At 54.0% G+C, this 27,954-nt stretch overlaps 2 protein-coding genes across 4 annotated transcripts in view; both read left to right on the top strand.

Moving 5' to 3' along the window:
* AP-1sigma (AP-1 complex subunit sigma-2) overlaps positions 1–27,954 on the top strand; it is a 524,179-nt gene that overhangs the window by 383,581 nt on the left and 112,644 nt on the right. The gene's annotated exons all lie outside the window — the stretch shown is intronic.
* Positions 1–27,954, top strand: part of dlp (glypican dally-like) — a 129,254-nt gene that overhangs the window by 81,452 nt on the left and 19,848 nt on the right. The window contains exon 2 of the mRNA XM_077657667.1: positions 16,969–17,127. Within this exon, the coding sequence (XP_077513793.1) occupies positions 16,969–17,127 (159 nt within the window). The remainder of the gene's footprint in view (positions 1–16,968; positions 17,128–27,954) is intronic.

The following is a 27,954-nucleotide window of genomic DNA, read 5'->3' as shown; positions in this document are numbered from 1 at the left end:
GCGGTCTTTGTTTTTGTGTACATGTACTCTTCAAATCTCATTATTCCCCTTCTTTTTTTCTCTCTCTCTCAGTCATTTCTATGTGTTTGCGCGTTGCTTCGCTACTTCGAGGGGTTCGATATATCTGTTAATTGATAACGGTTTTATCGCTTGCTACGAGTTGTTTGTCCGTGTGTTTACTTCCGTTATTTTATATAGCCGCTGCAGGCTAATGAACAACACGTGTCGGCTTTCTGCGATTAGCGTGAGTGGCTTGGTTGTGGTTGAAAGTGCGTCTGTGTCCCCTGGAAAGGACGAATTAGCAGACACGAAGCGAAGGTAAACTTTTACACTCCGCTAATGTACATAATTGTCTCGACCGCGCCATCGCTTTGGCTTCCACATTGTCGTTTTGTGTGTGTGTGTGTGGGGGGGGGGGGGGGGGCACACACACACACGTCGATATACGTTACTTAGCAACCAACTGTATCTCGATCGGGCGAAACGAAATAAGTTCAGGGAAAAAGTGCGATAACTGCAGACTAAACTGATGCGGATTGGCTTTGGACGGCTCTGGATATCGGCGGCAGGTTGAAATGAGGGAACAAGCATATGTCTCGAATAGATTTCCGGCCACTGCAGCAGGCGGCCCGCAAGAGGGCTCTTTTTCTACGGCGGACTGCCGGAGTGTAATTAAGTAAGCGCCTTTGATTTAGCGCATGCAGCGCGGCGCCAAAAAGAAAAGAAAGTGAACGAACTCCTAATCGTCACGGGGGTAATTAATAAGTTAATGATTACCTTGCAAGCTTTCTTTCGCGCGGCGCACGCTGCTTGGTGCAGTCACGCGAACAAGGGGGCGAACTAAACACAATTTCGTCGACTCTCTCTCTCTCTCCTTCCAAATTTTACACGGCGAAAGGAAATTTCCTCGAGCATACGGGCTCCCAGCCTCCAGGGAGGAAACGGCGGAGGCTATGAAGATGGTAAATTAATAACGGCCAGCCTAAATCCATTTTGGCGCCCCTCAGAAACTTCCTTCTTGCCAGAGCTCCACCGTCTTCCTATCTTTTCTTCCCCGAAGCCCGTCTTTCGCGGGTGCTTATGCGTTCGAGTGCTGTACGTACGCCAGCTGTCCCCGGGCGCGCGGCAAATTTGCGGCGATAATTATTCCCTGCGAAAGCGAAGGGGCCAGCTCGCACGCGAACGCGGGGCGCTGCTGCCTCTTATGGCCCTCGCAGCGAGTGCTTTGGCTCACCGCTGCCTCAAGTACTGCCCTCTATCTCTCCCTTTCTCTCCTAGCTGCTCATCATATTAATTACGCGCCCTAGCCGCCGCTGCTTTTCTTTATACGCGGACTGTGTGCTTGCTTGTTGGCGGATTTCTTCCAAGACGATCGAATAATGTAGTTTTCGTGGCTGTCCTCACTTTTTCCCTCCCCCCCCCCCCTTTTTTTTTCTTCTCTACCTCACTTAGGCTTACGACCATCTGGGCAGGAGTGACGCTTTGCGCCACTGTTTTTCACCCGGTATACCACGCTCCTTCCACCGTCCGGACGAGGGCAGTCTAGGGACACTTTTTACCGTCTCGTGCTTTATCCCGAATTTATTCCTTCCTTCCCTGTACACACACCGCTTTTCTTCGTTTTGACCTCGCACTCCGCTCTGCCAAGTTTTGAGAAAGTTCGGGCTGTTACCAGGAAAAAAAAGAGCGCGCACCGGTAAAAAGAAGCATCTGCTCGTGACAGGCACTGCCGCCTGCCTTGCTTCCCCTTTCTTTTTTTTTGTTTCTATTCTGCGCAGTCTCCTTTCCCGTCTGACCTCACGGTCCCGTTTCTCCTTTCTTTTCGCGGCGTGTTTCTCGGAACCCATTTCGTGGAACCCATTCGAGGAGCGGCCAGCCGGTGATGCATGTGTGTGTGTGTGCGTGTAATCGAGCAGCTGGGCCTGGTTAGCTCGATATACCTTCCTTGGTATGCCTGAAAGTGCTGCTTTACTGAACCGGTGTGGTTTCGAGATTGGCGGCAAATAAGAAAAAGACAGAAATAAAACAGGAAAGAAAGATACCTTACCTACAGTGTCGTGACGCGGCCGTCCGTAAACGTCGTCGCTTGCTGTTCGATGGACGCCGGGAGGGTGGGTGTGCTCGGCGCCGGAGTATTTTTAAAAGTCCCGCTAATGGCGTATTGATTGCTCGCCATCGACTGCGGCGCAGAGGAATGGCAAGCGAAAGGATCTGCGCACTGGTTTGCGCGAGGGAAAAGAAGCAGGTGCACAAAAATAAGGGGGGGGGGGGAGGGGGAAGAAAACGCTCTCTTCTGGAGACAGCTCCCGTTCGGCTCCGTCCCTATTCACTCTACGGGATGCATAATTTAGCCGTCCCGCGCAAGCTTTCCCCACTTTCTAATGCCACCGACCGCGGCTGCCTTTCAAGGAAGAGCCCTCTGCTGTCCGCATTTTCTTTCCGTACTGTTTTGTCGATCTTTCACTCTCTTTTTCCCGCTGCTTTTCTTTTTTACTGTCTATTTTTAATGCGTCTGTTTTGCAAAGCCGGATTTCATATCGCGCATTGTGGGTACGTTCGTATCGACGCGCTTTCCATATACGCTTTGGGAATCGTGCAGGCGGCGGCTTGAATACGATTCAACCATGCGCAGAAAGGATTTGTTGCGTCAGCTGAACGCCGTCCTTATGTGCGCCGCACGCTTGCCTGCTGCGTGAATTGTCATTTCAGGCTTAGGTCTATGCGATGTTGTTGCGCGATTTTCTTTGAGAAATAAAACGTCCCTGTGATGGTGACGTTAAAAAAAATCTTTCTCGCTGGTTTTCCGTAACGCACTGTCGAATGCCATTTACGCAGCGAAGTGCGGTATCGTTCCCTCTCGCCGTTAATCAATTAATACCTCGAGTATGCCTCGAGTATATTGTGCGTGCAGTGCAAGAAACGACTATGCCTGAGACACGCTTTCGGCGGGAAGGAACAAAATGAAAGGGAATAAGGAATAATGGAACCAATTATTGACTCAACGTGTATATATAAACCTATAGTCCGTGCCCGGCCGTTCCCGTCTCGGCGGTCGTTAGCGTTTCTCGCCTGAGCGGTACACCCGTCGCCATCACTGCACCATGCGCTCATAGAGGCTCACGAACGAGGCAATGAAAGACGCATTATGGCACAAAGCACACGCCCCGTCAGCACTTATGAGGACATCACTGCGCGGGGGTGGGCGGGGTCGTTGTCGTCGCTGCTGTGATTATGGGGAGGGTTTCGACATTATGCCCAGAAAGAAACACGGAACACGCGTGCTGCTTCATTCATCCCCCCCCCCCCCCCCCTCCCCGCGATGCTAGCTAGCAGGCATTTTTTTTTGGTTCCTTTTTGTCCCCAATTTGCGCTTCCTTCAGCCATGAAGACTCGTAGCAGGATGGCAAACAATAGCAATGGAATGAATTAAAAGCTGGTAAGGAGGAGAGCAGGAAGGGGGGGGGGGGGGGTTCTGTGCTGGCGGGGGCGCCGTTTATAAGCCTCATAACGGCCGATCAGCACCCGCCGCTGAGCATCCAGGACCGCACTGTGCCGCGTGAAGGCGCTCGTTACTTCCCCACGAGCGCACCCGCGCAGCAAGTGTGCGCGCTGCTGTTTTCTTTTAACTTTTTTTAAGCCTTTTTTTAAAACTGCTAGTCCCTGTAAAGCAGCGGTTTATTATGCTGTTCGATGCGGTCGTGCTTGAATGTGCGTGTAGCAATCCAGTCGGATGCTGCCACGATGTTGCAGGTTAGGACTCATAAGCCTCGTTTACATGAATGCGACTGAAGTCGATTCCAGTCCACTTTTCGAGGGAAAGAGCAAGTTTTGAGAAGGAAAAGCCTGACTCGTCCTCCACTCTCTTCCTCTACGTTTTCGTACTTTCCCGCAAAAAGTGGACTGTCGACTACTGTCGACTTCTGTCGCATTAATGTAAACGAGGCTATTGTCACACTACAAGGTTGATCCCATCCATGTTTAGTTCCCTATCGCCTTAACTCTGCGTGCGTGAGTGGACGTGTGGCAAAGTGAAGAAGGGAGGGGAGATTTAGAAGGAAGAGGGAAAGGAAGGAAGAAGCATAAACTTTATCGTTGGCGAACTCAGCGAAGCTTGAAGTCGGTGGAAACTAGTAAGGCAGCGGAAGAGTAAAGTGAGATACGCCTGTATGGGTGCGCAAATGAGCCGCTGTTAACGAGCGAATGTGCGTTATCTGCGAGCTCGTTAGGGGTTTGGGAAATACGCCGACGTTAGCACTGGGTGCTTTGCGCCGCTTGGGAGCTAAATAATATGCTTAACTCACCCCTTTAAGAATACAAGAAACAATGGTAGACAAGTAGTAACAGTACATGTAGTTAGCTTGACTTCAATAATCCAGAGGCATGACAGTTTGCTACGGAGAACAGTGCTTGCGGATAATTTGTTTTTTTTTTTTAAGAGACAGCTGTTTAGTAACAGTTCGCGGGAGTCGGTTTGCATAGATACTTACACAAGTTCATTAAACGCGCCGCATCAGGCAGCCTTGTTTGCTCCCGAAAACTGCTGAGGTCCTCTTCACGCTCATTGGCTGGAGCGCTCGGCTACTGAGCCGAAGGGCTTCAGCCTTGTCCCGATGACGGCGAAACGCAGAAGGCGACCCCTGTGCTGTGCGATGTCAGTGCACGTTATAAAGAACCCCATGCTGGCGTTCTAAATTAATCCGGAGTCCTCCACTGCGGCTTCCCTCGTAGGCCACGTGTCTCTTCGGGACGTTAAACCCCAGAACTTCTTTTTCTTCACGCCCGGATGATCGTGCGCGGAAGAGCGTCGCCCGTTGCCATGACGAGAAAGGTTACACGCTTTTCGTGCTTGTTGTTTGCTTTTCCTATTCTAGTGCCGCGGTATCGCGCGCAAGCGCATGGATACCTTTCTGCATTGACATGACACACACATACGCGCGCGCGCGCGCGCACACACACACACACACACACACACACACACACACACACACACACACACACACACACACACACACACACACACACACACACACACACACACACACACACACACACACACACACACACACACACACTCTCTCTCTCTCTCTCTCTCTCTCTCTCTCTCTCTCTCTCCGGTCTGCCCCAGGGCGGAGTAGCATTTGTTTGGCGGCAACAGCTGGCGTCGCTTCGTCAAAAAAGCGCTGCCCCCGCAGCCTTGGTCCCCGGCGAGCCTTTCAGGCGGGCCTCATTGCGTGAATCGGTGACCCAATGGAATGGTCGCAGGAACTCTCGGAATGCGAAGCTTTCAAGGCCAGAGCGCCGCCGCTCTCTCTGCGGGAGTGCTGCTGCGTGTGTCTCATCTGCAGAGGCTTCTTTGATAGCGCGGCCCCCGTAACAGCCTGTCATTGCCCCAATAGGTTCCAAGGGCGACGGTCTCCATTCGAACCACTTCTTTTCTTGTTTGGCGTATAGACGCCCCTTCTCGGCAGGATAGCAGAGTTAAGCGAAGGAAAATGGTGGAAGCGGCGAGGGACCTTGAAAAGGCGACTTGCTCGGGTTGTTTGCAGTGTTCGTTGCTTTCTTCCTCTGTTTGACGACGCAGTAGCTGACGCAGAGTATGGGCAGCGGGAATGAGCGATTGCTTAGAAATGTGCCGTGTGCATGAATAGAACGCGGTTTGTCAGCCCGTTGCCTACTGTCGACTGCTGTGAACTCTGTCTCAGGGACAGACCGCAGGTTGAGGTCGATAGAAGAGCTCGCCCGCGCCGCTAATTAATACATAAAAAAATTGGAGGGGACACCTAAGCTCCTCCGCCTTAGCGATATGACGCTATAGCGAAGTGGGCTAATTCCATTATGTGCAGGTCATTCTCTGCTTTACATTCATAGATAACTGCGAGTCATTATACTCCTCCTGCCGCAGTGGTGCAGCAATTAAGCGATGCGCCGCTGCTCTGCGATGGCAGCTGCTGCCACCGGTGGAGATCGTGCTCCCCATGGAGGTTGATCTTCCCGAGCGACCAATCACTAATTTAACTGCCACCTGCCACGGTGAGCAGTTAGCTCACTATCCGGGGGGGCAGGTTGTGATGACGCCGCAAGTCCCCGTGACATAGGCGGTCCACCTGCCTCCGAGGTTGCTTTCTGGGGAACGCCTGCCGGAGCCATGCCCGTGATTTCTCGCTCACAACGCCGACGCGTGCGCAATGCTTGAGGCCTTTCCGCGAGCTTCATGCATGCAGTCAGATATTGACTATGGTGCCACTACCACTGAAAACAGTCTTGATACTTTTCGCGCTCGGATATCTCTGACGAGATATGAGTATACAACGCAGCGTAAAGCATAAAACGGATTTGTTGAGGAGATCCGCCTTTTCATACCTTTTCTTTCTAGCCGATTATCGTCCAGAACGTGCTTGCCTCGCCGCTAAGACGCGAACATATACACGCCTCCGACCCGCTATAGGTGCAGTAGCAGGCACAATACCTGAAAAACTTTTAACGTTTTGTTTGTGTTTCTTTTTTAGGTGGGAGGGGGGATTTTCCAGTCTGCGGCGCGTTCGTATCAAGCGGGTCCGCGTATGACGGTGGGAGTGCTAAGCACACACTGGCGCACCCGCACACACAATGTTTCGCCAACAGTCGTGCCAGTTCACACGCTCGCGGTCTCGTTTGTGTCCTCGCCCCTCCGGCTGCGCTCTGCGGAGTTGTCTCGCGCACGCCCTCCTGCGTCGAGCACGGCACATATCTCTGCAAGAAGAAGCGGCTCGCTTTCCTTCTGGCTTGACAAGCGAGCCGAGCTGGCGAAATAGGGCGCCGATTTGAAGTGTGCGTCCCTGTGCGCGCACAGCAATACCTTAGAGAGAGGGAGGGGGGATGGGACAAGGTGTGCGGGCCGCGTTGTTGTGTGGCGGTGACGGAAGGAGAGGAGAGCTCCCGCGTTCCCGCCGGGGATTAGAACCCCTCGGGTCGGGGCTGGCCCCCGTCCATCCATGCCTGGCATCTCTCCTTCCCTCACCGGGAGTTGAGGTGCGCAACCCTCGCCCTTGTCTCTTTGCTCTGCGAATGAAGAAGGCTGGGCGGGGGAAGCGAATGAGGACAGCGGGGGTGGAAAGAGAGGAGCGGGATGAGGGGAAGCGGCGGCGGCGCCTGGAAAAGATGGATGACGTCATGTCTCGGCGTGAAGCGAAGAGGAAGCTTCGCGGATGCAATGACACATCGCTTTTCTATTCACCGGTCCCCGGACAAATTCGCTCGGTCTCCCCGCCTCCCTTGCCTCACCTTCGCGGTGGGAGGCTGTCGCTCTTCGTATGTGTGCGCGTGTGCGGTGAAGCAGGGGAGGGGGGGGGCGGTGTGGGGGGGGGGGGGATGCGAAGGAAAGGCGAGGCGTCTAGCGCTGGGGGCGGCTGATGGCTTTGAAACGACTCTCAGCGCAGCAGCAGGAACACCCTGCCTTCTCCTCAAAGTAATATAGCTCTGGAAGCCGCGCTCTTGGGCGTTTGTACTTCGGATGACGACCGAATCCTCACTTTTTTTATGCCGCCTTTTTATTTGTGTCTCGAGACTGGGGAGAGGATTTGTTTCAGCGCTAAGCGCGCTTGTTCCGAGCTCCGTTGCGCTTGTGGGCTTGATGCCGCGTTTTTCATTGTTTTATTACTCTTCCATTTACCTCTACGTTTACCTGCTCTATTTCTCTCCCGCTCGCTTTCTCGCCTTTAGTTCCTTCTTTGCTCAGATCGAAGCCGCCTGGCGCGCGCAGGTTTAATCTGAAAGGGCGCACTGGACCGGAACAGAATTGTCCAGAAGTGGATGACGCACGCTGCACCGCGTGGATCCTGCAGGGCCTGCTTTTCAATCGGCAGTGCCGCCTCCTCTTGTGCTTGTGTGCAGCGATTCTCTGCACTCGCCTCTCCCTGCACTTTGAACACGAGAAGAGGCGGCTACTACCCAATTCGTACTACTTTACTGCCCCGCGGAATAACTTTCGCCATTTGCTCCTCCCGCTCCTTCACGAGCTGAAAGACCCAGGCGGGGGAAGCGAGCGTGCAATATGGGTACGGCCGTTTCTTTTTTAATACTTGGCTCGCAAACCGAAAGCGTGCGTGTCAACTGCCATAAGCGAGTCTAACGAGCCTTGCAACCTGAACGCCGGGAAAAGCTTGGGACACTCCATTACGCCTCTCATCGCCGCTCCTGTCTTCCCTTGTCCCTGGCCAAGATACGGCAGGGCCAGCCGGGCCTTGTGCACTGTACCGCTCTTACGGGTTTGACATAAACCGAAACAACGGACTGCCTGTGTTTTTAAATCAGTGTTCTTCAGCGCTCGAATCTCAAAAAGCCGCTTTTGCCCGCAGCGGTCGCAGATCGAGGCAGATTGCGCGCTCGCTTTCTGCAATGGCGCGCCACTCAGCTCGCCATTAATGCATTTCACTGCGCATTTGCGTCGCGCTGACGGCTCCCCGGGGATGCGTTCCGAGACGCGCGGCTCGAGTGGTGAGAGGGGTTGGCAGGCCGGGGTGGAAAGCCCACCCTGTTGATCGCGTCACGCCCCAGCTGAGAGCCAGCCGAGCGCGCCCGATGAAATCACCCCCTCGCCGACTCCTCTTCCTTGGCGCGACTTCTCCCTCGTGACACATCTTCCTCTCGAGGCTGTCGCCCGAGTTGCGTGCAGCGCTCCAGCCGTGTGGCGTTTTATGTTGCGTGCACGTGTGGAGCGGCGGCGCCCGCGTGAGCGTCCTGACCGACTGGGGATCGGTGAATATCTTTGCTGCGGCTTACGTAGTGAAAAGTGAAAATGCCTCCCGTCAGCACTTTCTGTTGCACCCCTCGGGACAGTCTGGAACGGGGCTAGTTGGTGAGAGACCATCTGGACAGAGGAGCGCGGAGACAGTATCCCTACGCCCGTCGCAACTCGCAAAACTCTTTCATCATCATCATCATCATCATCATCATCATCATCATCATCATCATCATCATCAGCCTGACTACACCCTCTGCAGGGCAAAGGCCTCTCCCATGCCTCTCCAATCAACCCTGTCCGTTGCCAGCTGCGCCAACCCTACGCCTGCAAACTTCCTAATATCATCCGCCCACCCAACCTTCTTATGATGTCAACCCTGATGATGTCATTAACACGCGTTTGTTCCCTCACCCACTCTGCCCGCTTCCGGTCTCTTAACGTTATACCTAACTAACATTTTCCTTTTCATGGCTCGCTGTTTGTCCTTAACCTAAGCTGTACCCTTTTCGTTAGCCTCCACGTTTCTGCCCCGTAGGTGGCCACCGGTAAGATACAGCTGTTGTACACTTTTCTCTTGGGGGATATTGGTAGCCTGATTATTCATGATCTGAGAGAACCTGCCATATGCGCTCCACCGCATTCTTATCCTTATAGTTATTTCCCTCTCATAATCCGGATCAGCTGTCACTACCTGCCCTGAGTAGACGAATTCCTTTACCACTTTTAGGACCTCGTTTCCAATAGTGAACTGCTGTTTCCTTGCTAGACTGTTGAACATTGCTTTGGTTTTCTGCGTCTTAATTTTTACACCCACCGTTCTGCTCCGCCTGTTTAACTCATTGATCACGATTTCCAATTCCATCTTCTGAGTGACTTAGCAATGCATTGTGATCAGCGAATCGCAGATTATTTAGGTATTCTCCATTAACCCTTATCCCCAACTGTTCCCAATTCGGGCCTCGGAATACTCTTTCGGAAAAGCTCTTTCAGGCCGCGTTAATTGCTAGGAAAGATGCAATCAGTACAGACGAAGGACAGCGGAGGTAGCGCGTTGTGAGGCGGCTCCTCGGAGGCCTGCAACTCGCCCGGCTGGATCTCTCCGTCGACTCCAGATTTGGCTGCACTGCCGCGAATCACGCCGACAGGTATCGCGGAGTGCTGGCTGAACAGTCGCGCGCCTGCAGCGGCAGAGGAGCGAGAGGCGTGGGTGACGCGCAAGACGGATGACATCCCGCATAGCGCATAAACGCGCGTGTTCAGCTCCCCGCAATTTGGCGCTGGGGCGGCGCCGACAAGGTGCAGGCGTCGCGCCATTCGCGGCGAGCGCACTGTGGTGTATACTATACGGCCGCCCTCCCGTGCTGTGGTTTGAGCCGGCGGCATGGAGTGCGTGGCAGCTGAAATATGGCGGTTGACGCGCGTGGTGTTGCGCATGAAAGCGATATGTCACGTGCACCGGATTCCTCGGGAGGCTGATATGAAAAACTCGCTTTCCAAAGTCTGACTGACGGCTTTATAGTGGCAGGCCCGCGTAGACCTCGTGTCTAGCTGGCCGTGTCTTGCGATGGGGCTTAGTGGTTTGCTGAACACTTTGAGTGTGACGGAGGTCGTTTCTCGCCGCGACGGCTCTCATGAGTGGTTGAACTCAAATCACAAAACATGAATGCAACGTGAAGGACAGATCACGCGTTTCTTGAGCCTGTAGCTGCGATTCTAGACGCGTACGTTATGTTATGCTATCATAGCTTCGGCACAGTGGCGCGCGCATGTTGTGCTGCATATTTTCTGCTCCCGTGTGATAGGACTGCGGCCTTCGCTGAATCCCGTCAGGTTTGCCTATATGCGTACGGTGTTCCAGATGTGTAGTTGTGCTTTAATGAAACCCGCATTTAAGGAAACCGCGAAGCACCGAATAGCATGTTGGCGCATGCAGAAATGGGAACATCATTCTTGCGCAGAGTAAGCGCTCGTAACATTATGCGCTTTCTTTTTTGTATATTTTTATTTTTATCTCGAGTGCCCTTGCCGATAAAGTTTTACCTTTCCTCATCGTTACCTTTTCTCGGCCTCTGTGTGAACGTCGCAAGTCGCTCACGCAGTATGCTCCGAGTAACTTTCGCCCGAAACAAGATAGCACAACCTGTAGCCGCAACAGGGGGTAACGGCCTCCTTGCAGTTGCGTTTTGTCTCGCGATTGGAGAGTCTCTTCTCAAACGGCGCGCTCAAAATAAGCTGTTTGACGAGCGCCCCCATATAGCTGCTGCATACCAGCGTCTCAGACGCAACAAAAGCGAGCTCCGAAGAGGGCGACGAACGGAACCTTCTTCCATGCTCTTTATTAGCCCCCCCCCCCCCCCCCCCCCCCCCCCTCTTTCATTTTCTCTCGCGCTTTCTGCCAGATCTTCGAACTTAATGAGGAGCGCATGCTTCGCCCGGCCTTCTCGGATGCCTTTGCTTCCCTGACTCAGTTCCCGACACTGCTTTGAAGTTTGTGTGCGCAGCGGTCGGAAAGAGCCGGGAGCGCCCCCTTTCGGAGTTGTCGTTCGCTCAGTCGTCTTTCGAGCCCTTTGGGTCTCAGGTCTCACTTCCGACGGCGTATTTGCCGACGCCTATGCTCCGTGGCGGGGCCGATCGTCCTCTCGTCTCATCTCTCTCGCTCTCCGTAAGCCGCAGGCAAGCCGCGCTTTAGAATTGAGGAAAATTGGAACCGCGGGTCGCGCCTCCGTGCGCCTTTCGGGATTCGCCAAATATTTTTTTTTTACTCTGCGACTTCCTAACGCAATATACGCCGGTGATCGAGCGAAATAAGGATAGAGAGAGAGATAGAAGAAGAAAAGAAAAAAAAAAGGGGGGGGGGGGGGGGGGAGTTCTTTCAAGACGCGCCGGGTTCAAAGGATGGCTCGGGAATTCGTTTACGCGAGCTGGCGGCTCTTCCATTCCCCGTGTGTTGGCTTTCGCGCATGCCCGACCTGTCTTAAAGGGGGTTCTCTTACCTCGTTTGTTCTGTTTGCATTTTCTCGGGGGACGCGTTTAATTGTAAGCCCGTCCGTGATAACGTATACAGACCGCCGAACCGAGCGGCGCTTTGAAGATGACCGCCCTGCGGTGGCAGCCGCGAGGCCCAGTGCTTCCTTGGCTCTGCACTGCTGATGCCATTGCTTCCAAGAATATGGACTTGCCTGCGCTTAGGCATCGTGCGTGAGCTCGCGAGTCTGAGCCCCAGGTGTTAGGTTTTGCACTAGTGGTGTTGGGTGTAAGGTGTACTTAGGGTGGCTGCATTCGATCCAGAAGAGAAACTTGTCAGGCATATTTTTGAGGAATTTTTGCGAAATTTTTCAACCGCGGACGGCATAGTATCCTGGTTGCAAATCCTTATGAACGCTGCTTGCAGTTGCACGAGTCACCGCGGAGGAGTTCCCAGGAAAACTAGGCGCTAATTATCTTCTCTTTGAAAAGGCAGAATGTGCTGCAGAGCACGAAGGCTTAGTGTTCTTTTTTTTCCAAGTTACCTTTGTAAGAACCCTCGGAAAAAGTGTTTCAAACAACCTACAGGCAGCGGCAATATGAAAGGGAACACTGGAGTGCGCGGCCTCCAGGCTTCGCGAAGCGCTCCCGCCGAGAGCCAGCGGCATGGAGGAAGAAAAAGTAGGAGGGAGCATGACGTCACGCGCTCAGCCTCTGCAAGCCATCCTCCTCTAACGCCGCTGCTGGCTCTTGGGAAATAGGCCCTTCATAGTTAACAGACTGCGAACCAGCTTGGATTGCGGTGCTTTTTAGTGAACGTCCGTGCTCCGCAACACAGCGAGAGAGCGAAACCGAAACCGAAATTCGGCTAAGAGCTACCGCTGCCTTAAGTGAGGGCCTATTTCCCATGATGCTTTCCATTATATTTTGTATGACTAGGGTTGAAGATTATGACGTCACGCTCTCTCCTAGTTTCTTTTTCCTCCATGGCTAGCGAGAATTGACGGCACCAGGCGCATGCGCCTTTGCGCCGATTCTCGCCAACTCTCGGCGGCAGTGCTTCGCGAACGCGCTCTCCCATGTGCCCTTTCATATTGCCGCTACCCGTGCATATATTGCACATTATTATTGTTCGTATTGCGTACTCACAAGAGATAGACAGGCGAATGCCGTCGTATTCATTAGCAATAATCCCTGTTCATCTTCGTCACATTTTGTGAACGGAAACTGCCTGCTCCCAATTCTCACCTCACCCCGCATTCATTCCTCTGTCACCACAGTGCACACTTTCCTTTGCACAAGCCCTTCCTCCTCATCACCCTTCACACCCCCACAAGTTCGCCTCGTGCTCATCACCACCGTCGCCGCCACGATTTCCACCCGTATACAGCGAGTGCCTCCCGCGCATCTAAAACGCCCTTGCTATTTTCTTTCTAGAGCGGTGGTGCCTGTGCGCTCTTGTTTTTGTATTGTCATTATTTATTTCTTGCCCCCAAGACCCGCGCGAGACTACGGGGCAGTCGTGTGCGCGCGCACTTCTGGCGGCTGCTAATCTGGCGCGTTTCCGGTCGCTGCGCTGGTTCGCTCTCCCCGCCGGGCCGTGTCGCGTGGTGGTGTTGTCCCCTCGCGCCAACTCGCCCCCGACCCCCGCTCGACCCGCCGTGCCGTTGCCGAGCTTTTCATCCGGCTTCAATCTGCCGCCCACCTTCCATCATCGCGCTCGGCTGGCACCGCCCGGACACTAAAGTCTGTTCCTCCTCCCTAGTAAGCGTTGCTCGGCTTCTTTCGCCTACACCCTTCACTTCGCGCGTTTGTAGCGTCGCTTTCCCGCTTCAACTCCCACCGCCTCTATGGCTCCCACTCGTTTATTTCGTCGTTATTTTTTTTCCCGCCGCTACCCTCTCCCCGCGCATCTCGCAGCCTGTGTTCGTAGTTTTCACGCCCTTCGGCGGCGTTGTCGCGTTTTATGTTCCTTCCTTTGCGGGTGCCCTAAGAGGAGGAGCCTGACGATTCTATTACGCGCCGTCCTTCGCAAATCGGAGCGCTCTCTTATTTCTTCTTTCATAGTTTCGTTTTTCTTCTATCTCACCCTTTGGACTGGCCTTAAGGTGTCTGTTCTTTTACGTCTTTCTAGTTTTTCATCCACTGCGTGGTTCTTCTCTCATCTTCGCCTTCTCTCGCGTGGTTCGTCTATTTTTTTTTCTTTTTCTCTTTTCTCTCGCTCTTTTTCGCCTCGTCATGGTCTCGTTATCGCCTCCGATGCTGACTTCAGCCATCTATTCGTGCTTAGCTGGTGGCTTGCATATCGGACGGCGCAACGCTGGCCTACGCCGTGGCGTGCTGTGACGCGAAGAGGACGCGGACCCGTTTCTCCCCTATTCTCCCTCCTTTTTATTTTTGCTTCTGCGTTGGTCGCCAGGCGGACGCGCGCAAGCAAAAAGCTCCCGCGCAAGCGCATTCAAACGAGCACGCAACCTGTGCGGGACCGCTGACGTGCGCGGGGACGCAAAGCAGGCGGGCTCAGCGGGAAGACCGCGGCTTTTTCTGGCTCTTCTGCCGGCACAGAAGAGGGGATGAGGGAGAGGAGGCGAGGAGCACCGGAATGTCCTTTCAATTCGAGAAGGAGGTGCTCGCGCGCGCGCTCTTCGAATTGAAATCTCGGCGCGCGCATCGGGAAAAAGGGGAGATGACGGCCCCTGCGCTTTCATCACGGGTCTTCTTCTGCCTTCCATTTTTCCCCGTTACTCTCTTATTTTTTTGTTATTTGATTTGCGTTCACTCCTTTCTGATGGTGGCGCAGGGCGCCTCCGTAGTCTCTCCCTTCGTGTTTGCAATAGCCGGCCCCGTGGAGACGACGAGGACGTCTGTGTCTTTTGGTTCTTCTTCTTCTTAAGAGTTCCTGTTGTTCATCCTCGGCCTGACGTCTTGCCGCCTCGAAGCAGATTTCCGTTGCGGCTGTCGGGCTGTGTGTCGGCCGGCCTGCCTTCTTCTCCTCTTCCTTATTATAGCTATGCTTTTTTTTTTTGCTGCTTCGTTGCCGTCGAAGACAGGCCTGCAGCTGGAACCACGGGCGCCTATACCCTTTCAGAAAGGTCTCTCTCTATTTGCTCTTTTATTTCGCGTACCTCTCTTTCATCCGCCCTCTCTCGTTTTCTTCCTTGCTCCTGCGGAATAAATTTGCGCGTCAAACTTAATTTCGCGGCGAAATGGGACCACCCCGCCTGGCCCTTTTCTTCGCTGTCAGCTGCGGCTGCGGACTGCGCCGGCACAACTCTTTGAAGGCGCTTCGCGCGAACGCAGGTGGCGGCACGTTGTGCGTGTGGCGAGCAACCTGTGTTTGGTGCATGCGGTCGCGTTGCGTGACAAAATTATTGGGGGGGGGGGGGGGGGGTGGGGGCGGCAGCAGCCTGTCCTCACTCCTGGCTGTTTTGATTGCTGTCTAACTTTGCGTCGAGAAAAACAAAAATAACAATAATCTTCCCACGCCTTCGTTCTTTCCGAGTATATGACTTCCATATCGCTTTTTCCTCGAAATTTATCCTCCGTGTTGCGTTTCGGGAAGCCCTTCGAGACGCCCTCAGAGTCGTCGTTAATTACGCAGAGCGGCGAGGAAGCCAGATGACTGCGTCTGCCTGTGTTCCTGCCAGCGCGCCCGCCTGGCTGACTGACGTCATGCAATAGTGCCGTGGGCGGTTTTTGTTTGTCGCTGCAAGGCGGCCTGCCGCCTGTCTTATGGCTTCCCCTTTTGTTCGTTTGTTTTCCTGCTAATTCTTCGGATCTTTAATTAAGCTGAGGTAGCGAGACCCTTTGACAAAGAACTGTCGCAGCTGAACTTTCGTTCAAAACAGTCCTGCAGTCCTTTCGTGTGGAACACGGAGGACAGCTCTGGCTAGCGTTTAGCATCTGAATATACGTGAGGATAACTGCGTTGATGCTTCGTTCTTTACGCATCTATCGATTTATTTGCAATTACGCTTGTTTGTTCGACGCATGATGCTGTTGAGCTGACTTCCTTGATAGGATGTGCTGCCGCCGTAGTCTGTGTGACGGCGAACTAGCTTGCTGTTCATCCCTATTGACAAAGGCGCTTGGTTCAAGGGCTCATCTGAAACTCACAGGGGAGCTGTGAAAATATGGCAAAAGTAGCGGAAGTTTGGAAAACTTGAACGGTGACATAATGAAACTTTCGGATGAAGCCGCTCCTGTTCTGTTTGCTTTCTTCGTGTGGCGTCCTGTTTTTAGTGATGTGAAAGGTTGTTTAGCGGCGCGATCTTTTGTAGTTACTCGGGCAGATACGTACCACATAGCTCGCTGCAAAACATATTTGCGTCTATATAGCTTCACTATGGCATTATATGTGTGGATAGCGGTTTAAAATTTGAACACGGAAATGCTTATCATCATTGACACTAAGAGCACAACAACTATGTTTATGCCGTGTATTACGGTGCGCGCGTTATAACACATGAATCAACGTGACAGTTTACCTCACTGGCGTTCAACATCGTCTGAACTTCTGGCGGGTTGATTTTCGCGGCGATGCTCATCGGCATACTCGGTTTCGCACAGTGTTATCGCCGCGAACTCCCAAGTATTCCTCTCCTCAAGATGTTTCCAGGTTGTGTTGGATTTTGTTTGCATTAGTCGGCTACAAACCGTGTTGGGTTCAAACACGGAGGAAGACTATATAGGAGTGGAAACTCCGCTGTCTGCAACGACCAGAAAAGGTCACAAGCCCGCGGCGCCACTATCATGCTGGCGGCCTGGAAAGAAACTACTGAAATACAATGTTACGGCAAGCTTTATAAACGGTGGTTACGGCGTGCCCGCTGAAGCAAACACCGTGTCGTCTGCTTGTCGTCTGCTTTGAGCGCGCCGGAGCCGCCTGCCCGGGAGCTGCATTTTTTTTTCGCTGCGGCTTCTATGACGCGCCGCATGGCGCCGCCACTGCATGCGCCCTTGTCGGCGCATACAATTCTATCTGGTCGCCTGCGCTCGCTCGCGCAGACGGGAGTTTCACCTCCTTTGTAGTCTTGCTCCGTGCGTTCAAATTCTGACTTCGCCTATTGCTCGGCCTTCACTGGCCCCGACTGCTCGCCAAACGCGCAACTTTGGACAGTATGACGGTGGCAACAACATTTCGATTAAATACGGTAGCCTACAGAGTACATTTGTGCATTCACCATATTCATGCATGCTCTTGGAAGTGAGAAGTATACTATTGGTGCCCGTTGTTTCATTGTTCGCGACACTGCCCTGACTCGTGGCGTGGTTCTTGTGTGCAGGGGAGCACCTTCAGATCTGCGAGCGCTCGCTGACCTGCTGCACCCAGGAGATGGAGCACCTGCTCAGCGCCCAGAGCCGCGAGGAGTTCGAACGCGTGCTCCGCGACGAGATCGGCAAGGTCCGCGGGAAGTTCGCTGCCCGCATGCAGAGGTTCGACGGTGAGTGTGCTGTGGCGCTGCGGACGCCACCGCGCCACCCCTTTCCTCCGTATTAGGCTTGAACGCGTCCTTCACCTGTGGTCGAGAAAGGCCACTGCGCGCCTAATCCAAGCGCTCGACAGACAGTGTGCCGAGGCTTCTATAGAATACAAGGCCATACCCATACTAACGGCAACTGATAGTCCTCGCGAGGATGACTAGGAGAAGAGCGACTGCGAGCGATGTGTGTCTTGTGGTGGTATAGTCCCTGTGGGAGATGATGGTCATGGCAAAGCGCCTATAGTCGATGAAAGGGGTCTCTCCGAACTTAGTTCCGAGCTCGGTTTCAGTCTCTTTCTTGGCTTTGGTTGTACCAGCTGCTGCCTCCCCATGTGCTCTCAGAGGATTCTGAACTGCACGGAAGCCGAGAAGGACTATGCAAAGTCAGTTACGCGCGCAGTGCGCCGTTTTTCGTCGTGCTGGCGTGAAAATCGTCGCCAGGACGGCTACTCTAAACGGGGCAGAAACGACCGCAGAGTCCTAGGAATCGTGGCGATCTTATTCTGATAGGACGGTGAGCGCGCAGCCCAGCCCTGACAGAACTGCAGACTGCAGAGCCTGAGGCCGGCTTAGTAAAAGCGAGTCCATGCCTGTGTTACGCCTCTATAGCTTGCTTGCTTTCAGTAAAACGTAGGCTCAAAAGTTTCGTTCGCAGACAGCGTTTGGTCTCCAAAGCACACTTGGAGCTACCGCATCAGTCATACTCTCTAAACACGAATACGCCTATATAGGGGTGAAAAGGGAGTAAGCTGTCCTCTATAGCGCACTCCTTCTTACTCCTGTCTGTTTAGAGTGTACCTCTGTTTAGGGTGTCTGTTTAGCGTGCACATTTTTACAAGATGTTTAGAGTCTACCTACGTAGCTAAACTCGTTCCTCCCAGGCTGTGAGCTTCGTGTCGCAGGTCTATCGGCTCATACAGCATTTTCCATTCCAGTCTTCCAGCATCCATACTGAAACGTTTCAATGAGCCGCTTGTATGGAATTATGGAAATATGGAGTCCATAGCATACGGAAAGGTATATGAAAATCCATGTTTCCTGTGTGGAGTCCATAAGCCTTCTAGATAATTTCTATACGATTTCCATATAGTCTTCGTGACGTCATGTGGGGTCCAAAGCTTTGGTACGTTCTTTCTATATAGTCCATATCGACTCCCTAATCTATATACTGACTCCACATAATCCGTATGGAAACTTACGGAAGGAATTATGGGACTCGTCATATGGAAACTTTCAGCAGAGATGACCGCTATTATCCTGCACCTGTTAACTATTAAAATCCAACCTCGCAAAGTCGCCCTGAATGCTGTCACATTCGAGCACGTGCATGCATGCACCTATATCATGGTTCGGGAAACAAGACGGACGCCATGCTGCGTGGCCTCTCCTTTCACAGCTTGCTCGCGACGTTCCTCATTCGAACCCGCCACCGAGAGAGCGGCCGCGCTCGCCTCCCCAGCGTGCCTGCAATTTCCGGTGCCCGCTTCGGCCGCAATCACGGGCCGAGACAGCGGCCTCTCTCTGTTTGTACGAAGCCGTGCCTTCAATTACTACCGGTCCTGCCAAGGCATTGGCGTCGCCGAATTCGCTATGCACGATTCGAGATCGAACGAGCAATCTGCTCTCCCCCCCTCTCCTTCCCTCAATCCACGGCATCCGCGCGTGTGGGCCCGATCTGCGCGCATATATGCGGGGACACAACTTTTTAATGACCGCGTCCCCCTCGTGAGGTCGCCGTCATCGTCGTGCGCGCTCCCGCGGGACTCCTCCGGCGTCTTTGCGCGGTCTGATTGCATGCGGGCGGGAGGCGTAGTCGTTCTCGTCTCGGAGCTTTTGCAAAGCCGCGCGGCTTTCGCGAGATTGTCGCGGGGGAGAGGAGGATTGGCGAGCGCCGTCTGCGGGCCATCATTGTCGTCGTCACTGCGCGGGGCTGTGCGCAACCTTTTGCATAATGACGACGATAATAGCCTCGCGCGGTGCGGGAGCCCGTGCATAATAAATACGTCGCCTGTTGTACGTGGGCGGTGCCCCATTTTTCGGCCTTGACGTCTTTACTCCCGAGAAGAAAGCCTCCACGATGACTTCTTTAGGCGCTCGTGTGCCGTGGCCGGGCAGACAAGGGAGCGCCGCGGCAGAACTTGTAATTTTGCAGCAGCGTCATCATCAGGGGCGGGGCACTGTCCTGGAAGCTGTTGCTGCTGGTCGATGGCGGAATGGTCGTGTATTTCGATCTCCTTTGTTCAGGGTAAAGAACAGAATGAGAGTTGACGTTTCTTTTAATTGGAAGATCGTCGAAATTAGCTCTCTTCGTTCCCCTCATTTTTTTGAGTACTCGTAAACTCATAACCATCATAAACGCTGGTTGCGTCTACGTCGAGACATGTACCTCCTATCTCGCCGGTCTTCAAACAGCCTGAGCCCTTCACTACGACTACTGCGTCTCTATTCTTTCCTGCACACCCTCTCCCATCCCTTATCTCACGACGAAGTTATTCCGTTAGCCCTCACTGGGGCGCTTCTTTCTCTCTTCTTTCACTCCCTCGTTCCTCCCTTCTCTCAAGGCAGGGTTTAGGTGCCCTCCGAGAAGAGTGAGACAGTTACTGCGTCCTCCTCATTGCCATTTCTTTTTTATTTGACCGGCCATGGCCACGTTACACCAGCAAATTTCCTTCGTGTCATATGCCCACCTAACTCTCTGACGCCACCGGCTAGGCTTCCTTGCCCGGTTACGTTTCGTGTACTCAGTAGTTGCTTGCTTGTCAGGGTTATTTCTGCGTGGATTTCTCCGGAACAACGTCGGCACGGGGTGCACCGTATGTATTTACGCGGTGGCCGCGTTGTCGTTTCGCAAAGCTCCGCTTTAGAAATTTAGCAGCCAGGCCGATGCGCTTCAACGCTGAGTCGTGCCCGGAGAGAACTGTTGCTGTCGGGAGAAACGAGAACCCAATTTCGCGGAAGGCGCCCGCCCCATCAGAGCGCCGCTGTATAACTTATACATAATGAATACGATTGTTTTCTCTTCCATGTTTTTCTCCCGGCCGTCACGTGAGCCGATCTTGCTCTTTCATTTCGCTAAATAAATCCCCCTGGAAGCAAGAAAGGGAGCGAAAGAAAAGGGGACTAAGGGAAATGGGGACACCGATCATGCGGGCGCGTTCTAAATTGTGTGCTCGCTCGCACACTTCAGGACCGGCCTATGTATACTAGCATGCGCTCGCAGCAGCTCCGCAGTTGGACGCCTGGTGTACATGCGCTCGAGGTCGCCTTTTTTTTTATTTTCCCCCTTTCCCGATTGATCTTTCCCTTTGCCACAGGTTCCCTGTGTTTTCATCTCTCTCTCTCTCTCTCCTTTCCGTGCGCGGGAAAACAACTGTTCGCCGCGGCAGCGGGGCAAAAGGGAGCTGCCTCCCTGCTGCGTTCCCTAAATGATGCAGGACCGAGGCTCGAGCCGCTGTGTCGATAGTTGCCCGCAGTGCGGGCTTATCCGAAGGCTGTGCAGCGCTCCCAGCTTCTCGCGCTAGAGGGTGCGGCTGCTTCGCGCACTCTGGATGGCCTCGTGAGGAGGGGCGCCGCGCTCCTGGCTCTTCCAAGTCCCGCAGGCACTCGACGCTTGGAGGCTGCCGGCCGCACAGCGACACCCCGTCGTGCTTCACTGAGACAAGACAGGCGCGAACGACCGGAAAGGGTGGAGAGAAAAGAGGCAGACGACGCGGCTCCCGAGAGTCCCCGTCGTCCTCGTCGTACGTGCGGCGGGCTACGTGAGGCTTCAGGCGTCCTGCACGAAAGTTCACCAGGACGGATTACGAGGTTGCCGCTCCTCGTCTGCCCGATTCGGCCGACGCCGCGTCTGCTCCTGGCGCAGGAGGAAGAGGGCACCCCCTGTTTGAGCCAAACGTAACCCCGCCCCCACTTTGTCTTTCTCTCTCTCTCTTTTGCTTCTGTTTCTCTCCTTGTTTCCGAATAACCTGTCTCTCGTTCTGTCAATTGGTCTGTTCGCGTGCACCGCCTTAGCCTTCCGTATTGTGGGCCTTTTCTTTTTCCTCCTCCTCCTTCTTTCGTTCATACCTTCGCTAGTTGGACCAGCGCTGCCTCCGCTGTTGGCCGTCTTACGTGCTTTCGTGGCCGCACGCACCCACCCCGTTCGGAAACGCCAGGCAGAGGAGATCGGCAGGGGGCGTGCACTGCGCGGGTTTGCGTGTTCGCCGCTGCCTCTGCGAGTGTTCCGATATTTCCGGCAGGCGTGCGTGCCTGCTTGTTACAGTCCTCGCTGTGTGTGTGTTACTGGCGCCGTATACTATACACCCACACGCATGCGGCTTTGGAAGCTTCCGCTCCCTGATCATGTCCATCCGCAGGCTTCCGCCGTGCCGCGTCAGCAGTGAAGTCAGGTTCTGACGCATGCTCTGTTTGCGCCAGAGGCAAGCGGTGCGCAGAGCGAAACTTTCTGTGCATGCGCCGGTGTCTGTATACGTACTCGGGTTACATCGAATAGCAGTTGGAATCCACACATGTGAACTTAACGTCTCTTTTTCGCCTTAGTGGGCAGCATGCGGCGTGTTTTAAGCGCATCATCTACTGGCGCAGTAATTACCGACCGCCTGAAAACTCGTAGCAAAACCTTTGCGGAAGTTTCCTTCTAAATTGCAGCGAAACACGCTGAGAGCAAAGTCACTGAGAGCAAAGTCGCTGAGAGCAAAGTCAGTTTCTAACGTACTGGTAACAAAAGTGAGCTAAAAAAAAAAAGAAGACAATTCACTGCGGCGGCTATATACGGATTCCTCACTTTGCGTCCTCCGGTGCGTACCCGTGACCCGAGTTGTTCGGCTGCTATCGGCCATCACTGTCGGCCGTGCACAGCAGGAGTTCACATTTCAGATCTTCGGCCAGACCACAGTCGTGCTGCTTACGCGGCTGAAAACGCGGTACACCTATCCGGCCCGGGGCTCATTACAACCCATCCTGCGTCTTCTTCCCCTGCTCGTTTCGTGCGACCGCCGGAGCCTCCTTTTCCTCTTCCCGGCCCGCTCCAGTAGTGCTCGGATCGCTCTTGCGTCTGCTCCGGAACGACGAGCCGAACGTAAATCCGAGTGGAGAAGACCCCGCACCGTGAGTGGGGGAAACGGCAGGGTGGTCGAGGAATGCGGGCTGCTCGATATGCCATCCTTTCTGCCGCATGCATTGCGCCCGGTGCGTTCCTCCCTTCGCCGTGAAAGGCGGCACGTTCTTGCCATTTCTTCTTGGACCGCGTGGCTCCTGTTCTTCGGTCCGCTCGTTTGTGGCTCCCCGTTGGCGTCCGTTAATGTGGTACACCGTGAGCGTGCTGTGGTGACCGTGCTGGTTCGCCGCGTATTGCGCACACCTGCATAAGCGCGTACACACACGCATGTCCTGTTCGTGTTCTACTCTCCTAAAGTTCCGCGCCTCCCTGCGACTCGTTACTGCAGCTATAGCCGTGGCATTCGCCGGCAATTAACGGAGCTTGGCGTGGGCTTCCCCCGCGCTTTGCTGTCCGCCTCGCGCATCGGGCTCGTTTGTCGTGCAGGTATTCTCAGGTACTCGGTGCAGTTGCCACTGTAATGGCTGTGCGGCTGCCGCTCTTTTACTGCTCACCGAGAGAAACAGCGGTGATCAAGGCGCGAGTAAAAATGCATGGAGATGCTGAGAGTATGCAGGGGCTGTAGAATAAATAACAAGAAGCGGGAGGTGGTGGTGAGCTATAGGTGTATAGGGAGCCCGCGAGGAGGCCCATGTTTTATACGCGGCGCAATTGTTCTCTCGCGGTGGCACATTGTTTTCGAGGAGGGTTAATGGCGCGCTGCGGCGGCTCCGCTTCCTCGCCTCTTCCGGGGAATTCTTATATGAATGCGCTTCGAATGCGGCCGCGAGATTGCCTAATGCGGCGTGCTGCTGCCACGTGGAACTAGAACAAAGGATTTAATTACTCGCGAACGCGACAGCGCGCGAGCCGTCGCTATTCCGCGCCGCGACTGTGCACCGCTCACTGAAACCGTCCTTCCGACCTGAATAAGGGCCTTCTTCCTTAGCGTTTCTTTTGTGATAGGAGAAGAAGCGTATCCTTTCTCCCCTCGTCCGAGGGTTTACCGGCCACGCGCCTTCGGTTGGGTTCTTGATTTACGCCTTTGTGAAGCGTAGAGATTCCGCAATGGCTTACATCACTGGCTACGTATCGACGCGTAAAATCCACTCAGTGCCGTGGTCCGTCGTCTGGAGGGTCCTCTACAGCCAGCCAACGGGACATTGCCACAACGGCTCCCTGCTTTCAATGCCTTTGTCGTCGCCGTCAGTGGGATTGAAGTGGTCTGTCGCACGTCGTCGCTCTTTGCAGGCGGTGATACCTCTCGCGCGCCGCTAGCTTTGCGCTTACTAATTAATACCCCCTCTTTGAACCGAGCTTGTAATGCAACGAGCACCTACGGGGGATGCAACATAGCGCGTTCAGCAGTACTGCATGACCAGTGCGCAGAATGGCAACCTGTTGTGCGCCACGACACACGACACCGCCCCGCACACGCCATCCATTTAATGGATGGATGGAAGGAAGGTAGGAGCGTCCCCTTTTAAACGGGATGATGGCAGTTGCCACCATGCTTTTTTTTTTCTTTTATTCTTGTTTGACTGTGTTGTAAGTTAAATTTCGCCATTTTCTCTAAATATGTCTTCCTACACTTTTAACCTTATGTCACCTCTCTGCTTTTGAGCCACCAATATTCCAATCGCTTTTTGCTAATTTCTACCGCGATTTATTTACACGACTATTGTTATCTCTAAACCCTAGGGTCCCGGGAAGAGTGACTGTGCCTGCATCGACATCGGGATGGATACCATCACATTTTAGTATGAGGTGTTCTAAGGTTTCTACACCTTTACCACACACAGCACATGTGCCATGTTCTTCGTTAAATTTCTTTTTATGGCTGCGCGTTCTAAGACATCCTGACCTGGCTTCAACGAGTAGGGCGCTGCCTCTTCAGTTATCATAAAACGCTTCCTTCCCGATCTGCTGTTTCCAGTATCGATATAGTTCTACACTATGCTTCTTTTCCATTGAATTTATCTAATTTTTAATAATAATAATTGGTTTTCGGGGGAAAGCAAATGGCGCAGTATCTGTCTCATATATCGTTGGACACCTGAACCGCGCGGTAAGGGAAGGGATAAATGAGAGTGTGAAAGAAGAAAGGAAGAAAGAGGTGCCGTAGTGTAGGGCTCCGGAATAATTTCGACCACCTGGGGATCTTTAATGTGCACTGACATCGCACAGCACACGGGCGCCTTAGCGTTTTTCCTCCATAAAGACGCAGCCGCCGCGGTCGGGTTCGAACCCGGGAACTCCGGATCAGTAGCCGAGCGCCCTAACCACTGAGCCACCGCGGTGGGTGGCTCTTTGATCTTTAAAATTATCAAATTTTTACCTTCCGCGTTTTTAACCTGTCGCTTAATGCTTCTTCTGCCATCTAGCGGTGCAGCGCGCACGCTGCCGAGAGCGGTCAGCGACGTGCGCTCAAAATGGCGCGCGGCAAATCAGAAGCAGTGTGTATATTAGGGGCCTCCTCTCTCTGTGTGTACAAACTCTCTTGTTCGCTGCCTCTCCCCGCTCCTTTTCCTTCCTGAGGGCTAAGCCCTCTTCCTCTATATGTATACATACTAAACCGGAACCAAAACTGCTTTCCAGCATCCTCGCGCACTAGTGTTGTTCTGGCTGGCTTCTTGAGCAGAAGTTCTCTGTATAGGAAGCCTTCAAAAGGGGCGGCCACTCCAGGGGTCGGAAGGGTTAACGAGCCCGCGCGATGAGGAGTGGCTTCCCTCCGAAATGAGTTAGGGCTTTTGTACGCGTAATCGGCCATATGCGTAAAATGAGCTGTCCGCAGTGAGGGAATTTAGGCAGAAAGGGTGTGAGACGGGAATAGATTGGGCGAGAAGGTGGTGACGCAGCTTATCGTAATTCGTTTCATCGAACACCGGACCACGGTGGCGATGAAGCCCCCCCCCCCCCCCCCCCCTTTTTTTTTTTGCTCTGTTCTCCGGACTCGCGCGCCCGCAATAATATTTGCGCTTCTTGGGGCGAGGGAATGCGTAAACACCGCTGGCGCCCCGTGTACGAGGGCCATACGAGAGCACTTACGGCGAATCCCGCTGCTGGCGCGGGCTGCGTCCGATGGCCCCCTTGTGCCCTGCCACCCTCTTCTTATTTCCGTCTCTCAGACAGGCTGCTGCCCTTTTCCTTGAGGGCACGTGTCCGGCCGCGCTGTTATATTAGGAGCCCGCGCTCCTTCGGGCCTCCTGTTGCCAAGGCATCTGCGCTGGGACATTCTGTAGCGTGGTTTTTCTCTGATGCGCGCATTCGCGAAGTGGTCGCCACAGTGGTCGCGGTCCGAGAGAGATGGTGCTCTGTGCTGCTGCTGCGAGGAAGAATGAAAGGGAAAGTGCACGGGCCTGCCCACTGGCTCAAGCTGAGCCACAACCGCTGCCACGTGCTTAAAGTAGGAGAGTCGAAAGTTAAGAGAGGAAAGACGCGCGCGCTAATATGTCCCGGGCCGATCCCGGAGGAAGTGCAATACCGGGAAAAACCTGTGCCGGAGTGCTTCAAGCACTCCACCATATTTCCGAAAATAAATTTAATATCTTGGGTCCACATGAAACCCGTAGCAGACATTAAATCAGAACCAACCAACCAACCAACCAACCTATATATATATATATATATACTATACTCGCGCGCGAGTGCCCGTTTGTATAGAAGTTTAGTGTACATCCCTGACTTTCGGTGCTGTCGATATGAGTGGTGATGATGTGAGGATACTGAATGTGCTTCTTTTATAGCGGGGCAAACCTTGTCGTCTCTCTACTCCCCTCCTTACTATCAACTGCTGTTCTGTCTCCCTCTGACGCTGATGTGCACTCGCCGTCCCTTTACGTTCCCTGGCCTCGTGCTTCAAGTGTGGCCGATCGATCCACGAGTGCGCGACGCATTCCACATCGGGAAAAACACGGCCCACAAAACGCGCCGAGAGGTGCACGCACTCAGCGAAGCGGAATGTGGGCATTTCTCATACGACACTCGTGAAGTTGGGGTTCCCGGTCGCGATCGTCAGATGAAGAAACGGCTCCGCGCAGCAGGCTGAGGATTCGGTGCAGCGTATTACAGAAGTGGTTCCAAATAGCCTTCGTAGAAGAACCGCCTGTTCTTTGCTGGCGATTCTTGGGCCGCTAAGCACCGCGTGTTGTTATTTCAGCGACCAAGTTAGGGAGCGAGTTTCGTGGGCGAATCTTTTTATTTAAAAAAGAAATGGATGAAGCTGCCTCCTATAACACGTTCGTCTATAGGCACTCGTACACAGTCGACTGAAGACCACTCGTACGCTTACACAGCGAGGGAGCCGCTTGTCGGAGCCCCCCATTGGACATCCATCGCGCTTCTGTTTGTAATGATATCCCCCTCCTTTCCTTCACTCGTTCTCAACTGCACTTGGGGGGCTCATCCCGGAAGCGCCGCTCAAAGGAGAGCGCTTCCCTCTCTGTTCATCCAACGATGCCACACACGGCGCTTTGTGGAGATCGCCGAGTGTATAGTGCGTTTAGGCCTTCCGTTCCTCGGGCTTGCATCAGCCGCCCCCTTTCGACCCCGCCTCTGATGCCCGAGCGCTGTTCCACGGGCCTCTTTTGCGCTTCTCGTCCGCTCGCTCGATCGGCCCGCCGTCCCCGCATCCTCGCTGCGAGCCCGCACTCGGCTCCTCGCACACTTCGGCACATCGGAGCACACTCCGCCCCCTCCGTCCGAGCGCCGCCGCCTGTCGAGCTGTCCAAACAAGCGAAGAGCGCCGCCGCTCTAAGGCCCCGGCTCACCGGGACGCTTGTGCACGGGGATTCTCTAGCGTCGGGCCCGAATTGGAAAAGGGGTTCTCTCTTCGCGTTGTTTGTGTGTCCTCCCATCGGAACGGATGGCGGATTAGTCACGCGCCAGTATACTACGCTTCGTGCGTTCGCGCAGCAGGCCTATATGGCGTCGTGCGCCGCACCGGCGGGTCCATTGTTTTTGATCCCTGCGAAGCTCCGAGCGGGCTCGTGTCCGCGGAGAACGGGTGCCTCTCCCCGTCCAAGGTGAAGAAGCCCCGTGGCGCTCGCTGGGAGAAGAGCGTCGTCGGGAAGATGAAGGCCGGTCTAGCGGAGAGACACGTGTTTGTTTGCACGCCTCGCGGGATGTTGTTATTGTTGCCGGCGGACGCCCTCCGGCAGGGATTGACAGCAAAGGGACGCCGGCTGCTCGGCGGTGCGTTGCTGCTGCGACGCGTGCACAGAGCGCGAAGGACGTAAATCAGGAGGAGAAAGAAAGAAAGAAAGCAAGAAAGGGGTAAGAGGAAGCTTTGTTGTGACTCTGCGAGAAAAAAAAAAAGGCGGAATGCGTGGAGCAGGATTTATGGCGTCGGCGGAAAGACAAATGACGCCCCCCGCAGCAGCTGGGAGCGCGGGAAGATGTCGAGGTGTATACGAGCGGAGTGTGCGAACAAATCGAGATAAAAGATTTGCGTCGTTGGTCAATCATCGTCGCGATCGGCGTGCTGCGCTGCTTGTGGAAAGAACGGGGGAGGGATTCGAGGCGCTCGGAACGTGTCGTTGATCTCTGTGGGCTACTTATGTAGTGTCTTCGCTCGCAATATCCTCCGATTTTGATACGGATCGAATGGAACAGCCGCTGCTCGGAGGCACGCCGCGCGTTTGCTGTTTGTGCCCATGCTAGACTCCGTGCTTGGAAAAGGGGCTTGCGTAACT

The sequence above is a fragment of the Amblyomma americanum genome, chromosome 3 (genome assembly GCF_052857255.1).
Source record: "Amblyomma americanum isolate KBUSLIRL-KWMA chromosome 3, ASM5285725v1, whole genome shotgun sequence".
Classification (NCBI taxonomy): Eukaryota; Metazoa; Arthropoda; class Arachnida; order Ixodida; family Ixodidae; genus Amblyomma; species Amblyomma americanum.
Note: the sequence above shows the minus strand (reverse complement) of the source record. Positions and strands in the feature narration are given on the sequence as shown.